The 9,271-nt window shown below is 45.1% G+C and overlaps 1 protein-coding gene across 1 annotated transcript in view; it reads right to left on the bottom strand.

Moving 5' to 3' along the window:
* Positions 1–9,271, bottom strand: part of IGF2R (insulin like growth factor 2 receptor) — a 91,459-nt gene that overhangs the window by 23,464 nt on the left and 58,724 nt on the right. Inside the window, exons 28-30 of the mRNA XM_055087669.1 lie at positions 5,410–5,540; positions 5,054–5,151; positions 858–994 (exon numbers count right to left, since the gene is read on the bottom strand). Coding sequence (XP_054943644.1) covers positions 858–994; positions 5,054–5,151; positions 5,410–5,540 — 366 coding nt within the window. The remainder of the gene's footprint in view (positions 1–857; positions 995–5,053; positions 5,152–5,409; positions 5,541–9,271) is intronic.

Raw genomic sequence — 9,271 nt, forward strand, 5'->3', positions numbered from 1 at the left:
CCGGGCCGGGGGGACCCCACACGCCGCGGAGTGGCTGGGCCCGTGAGCCATGGCCGTGGAGCCTGCGCGGCCGGAGCCTGTCCCCCACAACGGGAGAGGCCACAAAAGAGGGAGGCCCGCATACCACAAAAAAAAAAAAAAAAAAAAAAAAGAGCCTCGGTGTCACCAATCTAGCCAGCATACAAAGAAAGGGGAAGTGGGCCATGGCCTCAAACCATGCAGAGGAGAAAAATAACTTTCTGGGTTTAAAAAAAAAACAGAAACAAAAACAAAAAAAAAAACAAGACAGGAACAGTGCCCCCGTTGAGTTGAGCCAGACGAGAAGCTGCCTCAGTGAGGCCGCATAAAACTCCAAGAAAACGGGACAAGTTCCGTCTCCAGGATCCCAGCGGGCCGCGGACGGCACCAAGCTCTCCACGGGTTGCTGCCCCTACTCGCGCGGGCACAACTGAGCTCTAGCCTCATCACCAGCACCGAGGGTCTGGGTGCACCCTAACAAGACCCCACCCACTCTGCCCTCAATGAGTACAGAGGGCACATACCCAGCGCTCCATCTCCCACCCTCCTACCTCCTGCCCTGGCTAAGAATTACCTGCCACGGCGGTTGCTTCTACCTACCCTGCAGCTCCCCACGTTCAAGCAATGGTTATAATGCTCCCAACAGAGCCTTCAGCACTGATTTATCCTGGACCATGCCAGGGATGGGTCAAGACCCTGAGATAATGCTTCCTGCTGCTTCTTGGCAAAACCACTCATGTGTCAGAGAGCAATGCGCCATCGAAGAATCTGTTCGTACTTCCTCTTCACCCATAAATTCACTACAAGCCATGAGCACCTCCGCCAGAGACCTCACTCACCCGAGCCAGCCTGCGGAGCCAGCGACTTGCACACGTTGATGAGGTAGTGCTCAGTGGCTCCCGTCCTTGTGACGGCTTCCCAGTTGTCACTGTACCTCGACAGGGATGAGAGATCGAAGGTGTTCCCAGCCCCGTCTCTGAAGGAAAGAAAGCACCACGGTGAGGTTCACCTGGATTCTAACAGAGTCTAGCGCTCCGTCTGCAGGGCCGAGATGAAGACGGCCTGAACCAGGGCAGGGAGGTGCTTCCGGAAGAGAGAACTCTAGGTATTTTGAAAGTTGATGGGCCAGAAATGGGATGAGGGCGAAAGGATGGAGCTGGCATTAATACCGGCCTATGTGGGAGACACAGGTATTTGCAAAAGCAGGTCCTCAAGAACTTCATATAATGGACCATCTGATAGAAACTTACTGTAAATGGTTAAAGACCTAAAAGAAGAAATTGAAACTATAATAAAAGAAGGGGTGTAGAATGGAGGGAAGAAATGATGAATTAGAGTACCAACAGGGACTTCCCTGGTGGTCCAGTGGTTAAGAATCCACCTTCCAATGCAGGGGACGTGGGTTCGATCCCTGGTTGGGGAACTAAGATCCCACATGCCCTGTGGGGCAACTAAGCCTGCGCGCCACAACTACTGAGCCCACGTGCCCAGAGCCTGTGCTCCGCAACAAGAGAAGCCACCGCAGTGAGAAGCCCCCGCTCGCCACAACTAGAGAAAGCCCGCGCGCAGCAACAAAGACGCAACACAGCCAAAAATAAATAAATGAAGAAAATAAATTTTTAAAAAATTTTAAAAAATAATAAATAAAAGACATGGTGGATAGAATACGAAAGCCTAGGATATGATTACTACAAGTCCCAGAAGAAAAGAGACAGAATAGGTTAGAGGCAACCTTCAAATATACAATCACTGCAAATATTCCTAAGTGAGTAACATTCATCTTTAGTTTAGAAAGCATCAACTTCCAAGCAACATAAATAACAAAGACATACCTAACAAATCAGACTGAGACTGCAGAACAAACACAAGAGAAAATATACAGAAAAGGTAGGTTATCTACAAAGGAATGAAAACAGGACGGACAGGGGCAGATTCTCTAACAGCAATACCAAGCACCGGAAGATGGTAGATGACCTTCAAAGTGCTGACACACACACAAAAAGTATTCACCTGGAATTCTGTACCAAGCTAGTGACAATAAAACTAAGCCTTTTCAAGTAAAGACCAAGATTTAACTCAACAGAGTCTCTGTTCGAACCACCAAGCAGTGTGACTCACAGTGCGATTTGTACCCAGGACCAGTCAGCAACCGTGGAAGGAGCCAGCGCCACAAGAGGAACCAGTAATGGACAACTGGTTCCTTCGCTGTCCCTAGTGCAAGGTGACACAGCTCTTCACCCCATCAGAGACCAGAAGCAAATAGTTTGCAAACCAGCACTATGCATAGCATTATACTAAACAGAGTACTTAAAGAAAGAGAATTAAGTCAAAAGCAAGGGATAAAATGCAAAGAGGAAGAGTAAGACAAAGAAATAGAGACATTTCTTTTCCTCTTCAAAAGAAGAAATTTATATAGTCAAGCAACCAATGAATATTTTTTAAAATCACAATAATGACTTATTCAAGAGGTAAGAAAACAAGTCAGAACAAAAGCACTCGACCACAATACCATGGAGATGGGGAGAGTGTTGGTGCTACAACATTCTACGTTATTTTATTGTTGGAGAGACGGGTATAGTTACTAACTTTAGCTTTCCATTAAATCAAAAATACATGTTTAAGGCAACCATTAAAAGAAAATGAATTATAATTCAGGGAATGCATGATGAGATTTTTTAAAAAGAAACAAAAATATTATAATTAGTATCCTCAGAGATGATTAGAAGGACTTATTTGAAATTCAAAATAAAAATCTCCAGAGGATAGCTGATTTTTTAAAGTTCAGAAAATATTCCAGAATGGAGTAAAAACACGAAAACAGAAGATGAGCAATAAACTTTTCCACCAAACATACACAATTCTTGTAGGAAATGAGACAATGCCTTCAAAACTGAGGGGAAATTAATTTGAATCTGTAATCCTACTACAGCCAATCAGATTTAAGAGCAAGTTATTGACATTTTCAGACAATGCATGGGTTCTCTCCCATCCGACCTCTCTGAGGTATAGGAGGATGCAATCTAACAAAACAAAAAAGGAAGCCAAAACAAAGGACATGAAATCCAAGAAGCAGTGGATCCAAGCCAGGAGTGATCCCAAAATGAGCTCTGATCAAAGAGCAGAAAACACACAGCCCAAATCCGAACTGAGACCTTTCTGAAGAACAGTGATTATTCGTAGACACAGCATCACGAAGAACCCTGACAGTCTGAGATACAATGGGAAGGCATATTATTCTGTCAACAATAAAAGAGAAAGACAACATAAAACGCCAAGATTTAAAACCTATTCGAGGTAGCTATGTTCCAAATATTAAGCAAACTAAATGTGGAATGATTTTTGGAGCAACTTATGAAATAGAACAAATGGGAATCTTCTGACCTAAATACTAGGCCTATCTTCCTTCAGTAAGAGGAAGCTAAGAGACACAAGATTATGTCATTTCTCTGCAGATCCAATCAGACCATGTGACTTTGCAGCAAATGATGTTTATGCAATACTGTAAACACCACTTACTAATTTTTAATTCTTCAGAACCACCCTCTGAATAAAGTAGGTAAGACCATTAGAGTTACCCAGCAGGATACACCTGTTGTTCTAAACCTTGACAACGCACCAACAACAGTTTGCTGACATTGAGGCAGTGGGAGGGGCAGCAGGGTGGGAGGCAGCATCTGAGGCCCTCATCTTACTTAGCAGGAAGTAAAGAGATGTCTAAAGGTGATGAAACAAGAAACAGAGCTTAGAGTATATCATCCCATATTCTGAAGGTAGCCAGAAGAGGAAATAAAAATGGAACTAATGAAAGTGGGGCAGGGTAGAGGGGAGAGGAGACCAGAATTACATTCCTGGTGTCTGAAGACACAGTCAACTGATACCATGTGAGGTTGACAAGCACAGGTATATTGATCATTTAGAGTCATGCAAGGCTCCAGACAGAACTACAAGAAGACATGGTAAAAAGTGGGATGAGGCTGAGGAGGGGGAAGCTTACTTCATCTGACACAGTTTTCTACACTTATGAATTCATACAATATACACGCATAAGCTTTCATCTTAACTGATTCTTCAATTAAGGATAAAAACTGGAAGGAAACAGGGAAATGATTACTTTTTCCCCAGGACAGAATGCTGTAACTCAGTGATTCTTTTCAGGTTGGGTCCTCATGCAACAGAAACATCAGCATGTCCCTTAAATATCCAGAAATGTGTAGACCCGTGAAACCTAAATCTCCAGGGATGGAACCCAAGATGTGTATTTTGTAACAGTTCTGAGGGTGACACTGCTGAAATTCACACACAATGAAGACCTCCACCTTATCTCAGGAGCTGCCAACCACCTCATTTCGGGAGCCTACTTGAGTCACAGGTAACAGAACAAAGGAACCGGTGATGGCAGCTGAGAACCTGGAGGGTGGGTGTCACCCCCTGGCGCTCTCTCCAACCCCCCCGCCACCACCATGCAGCTCCACCATCTCCCTCTCCACGTCTTTTTCACCAGACACAGGCGGCATCCAGGGAGGGGCAGAGGCCAGGGGACACCCTGGTCACCCCAATGCACTCACACCCATGAATCATACAAGGTTTCCTGTTTCAACTCCAGTCACTTCCCTGTACCTTAACACAAGGTAATCAAAGAATATGAAAGTTGTGAAGGATTTAGCAGTTACCCTAATCCAACTCCTCAGTTTAACATTCAGGAACTAAGGCTTAGAGAAATCACCTGACTAATCTAATCCCATCCCCCGCCCGGCCACTAACTTTTTTTTTTTTTTTAATATTTATTTATTTATTTGGTTGTGCCGGGTCTTAGTTGCTGCATGTGGGCTCCTTAGTTGTGGCATGTGAATTCTTAGTCGCAGCATGCATGCGGGAGCTAGTTCCCTGGCCAGGGATCGAACCTGGGCCCCCTGCATTGGGAGCATGGAGTCTTAGCCACTGCGCCACAAGGGAAGTCCCCCGGCCACTAACTTTTAAAGCAAAATATCATCAACTAACCCTGACTGCCCCAGGGTCAACACCCGCATCGACTTACTTGAATGAGCACTCGGTCAGGTCGAAGGGCGGGCAGGCATACTGCGTGTGCCACTCGAACAAGTAGGAGCAGTCAGAAGTCTCCTGGAGAAACACCGGCTGCGGAAGCGGAGAGACGTGTCCGTGAATCGGGACACGTCAGATGGTCGGTGCTTTAAGGATGCAAATGGTAAGGGACGGGCCTGCTCATTACACTCTACACAGACTGATCAAGGTGTGAACACGGTTTCTGTAAATAACGTACTTAAACTAAGCTAACCAGGACGTTTCATGAGACGTAAGAGCAGATTCACTTTGTAAAGACAAAGGCAAAGGGGTGGGGGCAGAGCGGCCCCCCGCGGCGCCGAGCACACTCACTGCTTGCGTGCTGCGGTCACAGTAGAAGATGACGGTCGTGGAGCGCTGGTACACCTTATGGCAGGTGTCCCCACCGGTGTAGTTCATCTTCAACACCCCGTTCTCATAGGTCAGCTTCTGGGTAAGGAGACCTGCGCAAGAAGCAGCCAGTTCAACAAGGGTCAGTTCAGGAAGCCCCAGGCTGGTCAACACAGACATGGTGCATCACACACTCACTGAACAAACACAAGGCCAAGTGTGCCTGGCCTACTGGCACTGGACCACCAGCTCCGTCACATGACGCTGTAGAGACTAGAATCAGTCCTCCTCTCGCCCAAGGCTGCGACCTTATAGACTAACCACGGGATCAATGACGTACAGAGGCCCCTGGCCTGATGAGCTCAGAGGACGTCGCTTCCTCTTCACAGCCCCTCAGGGAGGCCCGTGTACTCACCCCATCAGCTACTTCAACTTCTTTCTTAAAGATTCTTAAACTTATCCTCATTTGCCCAGCTGTTGACACAGCATGAGGACCAACAGCCTGTCTTATACATTTTACAGCCCAACCCTGTATAAAATGTGTCCCCTTTGTCTCAGTTCTAGAAAGTACTACCTCAGAACACCCATTAGTAGTTCAGTGGGTCCCAAAGTTGGAATAAAAAGAAGACATATGATCTTAGAATTGGTAACTGGTATTGCTAAATAAGAATGAAATAAACACTAACAACACTTATCAGCACATGTCATGGTGACAAAAATCAAGTGAAATCAGAAACATCATTGGGCGCGGGGGCGATGGCTGGGAGCGGAGCCGAGACAGCAGTGTGGGAAGACGCACAGTTCGCGTCTCCCCACAACTAAGGCCCCTGCCGGACGCTGGTGGGGGACCCTGATACCTAAGAAGATGGGAAGAACCCCCGAGCAAACTGGTAGGACGTGGGGGGATGAGGGGGTTGGAGAAGTGGAGACCCGACAGGACCGGCACCCCTGAGGGGTGGCTGAGGTGGGGAGGGGTTCCCATGCATGAAGGGACCCCCAGGGGCTCTTATCAGTGGGGAGCAGGCCCAGCGTTTCCCCTGCCCAATCAGCTGGGGAAGTCTGCCCAGCTCCCGGACCGGGTCCTACACCCTCAGAGATCCCCCCTTGGCCGGGCTGATCCTGGGGACATAGGAGGGAGGCCAGGAGAGAACAGGAGAGGCAGGAGGGAGGCGGCTCTCCAGGACCAGAGGAGCGGGAAAGGAGCAAGGGCATTTGCCCTGCCTACTCGAACACAGGAAGGCTGCTGGGCTCCCAGGTGGGGTCCCCCGCCCTATGAGACCAGGGGCGGGAGGCACGCCTGGGCCCCTTCTGTTCCTTGGCCTGAGCCCCACCCCCTACACCCCCCAGGGCCTTTTCCAGCCCTGTGGGTACTAAGTATAGGCCCTGCCAACCACCCAAGCCTCACCCCTGCTTAGGCCCCGCCCTCCACAGCCAAGGCCTTTTCCACCTTTTTTTTTCCTCCTCTTTTTTTTTCCCCCTATTGTGGTTCCCTTTTACCTTCCAGTTGTTGTTTCATCTATATTTTTATTTTTATATTTTTTCTAACACATCTGTTAGTTTCCTAGTCTAATTGTATTTTTTACTTTGTTATTGTTCTTTTTTTTTTTGCCACCCCTCGCAGCTTGCAGGATCTTGGTTCATAAGCTGGAGGTCAGGCCAAAGCTCCGGCGGTGGGAGCTCTGAGTCTCAACCACTGGACTAACAGAGAACTTCAGACCCCAGGGAATATTCATCGGAGTGAGGTTTCCCAGAGGTCCTCATCTCAGCACCAAGACCCAGCTCTACCTAACAGCCTACAAACTCCAGTGTTGGAAGCCTCAGGCCAAACAACCAGGAAGACAGGAACACAATCCCACTCGTTGAAAAGTAAAAAAAAAAAAAAAAGAGACGGCAAAAAAGTATGTCACAGATGAAGGAGCAAGGTAAAAACCTACAAGATCAAATAAATGAGGAGGAAGTAGGCAATCTACCTGAAAAAGAATTCAGAGTAATAACAGTAAAGATGATCCAGAATCTCGGAAATAGAATGGAGGCACGGATTGAGAAAATACAAGAAATGTTTAAGAAAGATCTAGGAGAACTAAAGAACAAACAGAGATGAACAACACAATAAGTGAAATGAAAAATACACTAGAAGGAATCAATAACAGAATAACAGAGGCAGAAGAACGAGTACGTGAGCTGGAAGGCAAAACGGTGGAAATAACTGCCGAGAAGCAGAATAAAGAAAAAAGAATGAAAAGAATTGGAAACAATCTCAGAGACCTCTGGGACAACACTAAAAACAACAACATTAGAATTACAGGGGTCCCAGAAAAAGAAGAGAAAAAGAAAGGCTCTGAGAAAATATCTGAAGAGATTGTAGTGGAAAACTTCACAAACATGGGAAAGGAAATAGTCACCCAAGTCCAGGAAGCACACAGAGTCCCACACAGGATAAACCCTAGGAGAAACACACCAAAACACATATTAATAAAACTAACAAAAATTAAATTCAAAGAAAAAATATTAAAAGCAGCAAGGGAAAAACAAAAACTAACATACAAAGGAATCCCCATAAGGTTATAAGCTGATTTTTCAGGAGAAACTCTGCAGGCCAGAAGGGAGTGGCAGGGTATACTTAAAGCGATAAAAGAGAAAAGAGAAAACCTACAACCAAGATTACTCTACCCAGCAAGGATCTCATTCAGATTTGATGGAGAAATCAAAAGCTTTTCAGACAAGCAAAAGCTAAGAGAATCCAGCACCACCAAATTAGCTTTACAACAAATGCTAAAGAAACTTCTCTAGGCAGGAAACAAGAAAAAGACCCACAAAAACAAACCCAAAACAATTAAAATGGTAATAGGAACATACGTATCGATAATAACCTTGAATGTAAATGGACTAAATGTCCCAACCAAAAGACACAGACTGGCTGAATGGATACAAAAACAAGACCCATATATATGCTGTCTACAAGAGACCCACTTCAGACCTAGGAACACATACAGACTAGAAGTGAAGGGATGGAAAAAGATATTCCATGCAAATGGAAATCAAAAGAAAGCTGGAGTAGCAATATGCATATCAGATAAAATAGACTTTAAGACTGTTGCAAGAGATAAGGAAAAACACTACATAATGATCAAGGGATCAATCCAAGATGATATAGCAATTATAAATGTTTATGCACCCAACATAGGAGCACCTCAATACATAAGGCAAATGCTAACAACCATGAAAGGGGAAATCAAAAGTAACACAATAATAGTAGGGGACTTTAACACCCCACTTACACCAATGGACAGATCATCCAAACAGAAAATAAATAAGGAAATACAAGCTTTAAGTGACACAACAGACCAGATAGATTTAATTGATATTTATAGACCTTTCTACCCGAAAGTGGTAGAATACACTTTCTTCTCAAGTGCACACAGAACATTCTCTAGGATAGATCACACCTTGGGTCACACATCAAGCCTCAGAAAATTTACGAAAATTGAAATTGTATCAAGTATCTTTTCTGACCACGCTATGGTGGTGACCACGCTATCTTTTCCAACACTGTGAGACTGGAAATCAATTACAAGAAAAAAATTGTAAAAACCACAAATACATGGAGGCTGAACAGTGTGCTACTAAATAACCAAGAGATCACTGAAGAAATCAAAAAAGAAATTTAAAAATACATAGAAACAAATGACAACAAAAACACAACGACCCTATGGGATGCAGCAAAAGCAGTTCTAAGAGGGAAGTCTATAGCAATTCAATTTCACCTCAAGAAACAAGAAAAATCTCAAATAAACAATCTAACCCTACACCTAAAGCAACTAGAGAAAGAAGAACAAAGAAAACC

Source organism: Physeter macrocephalus, chromosome 10 (genome assembly GCF_002837175.3).
Source record: "Physeter macrocephalus isolate SW-GA chromosome 10, ASM283717v5, whole genome shotgun sequence".
In the NCBI taxonomy this organism is placed as follows: Eukaryota; Metazoa; Chordata; class Mammalia; order Artiodactyla; family Physeteridae; genus Physeter; species Physeter macrocephalus.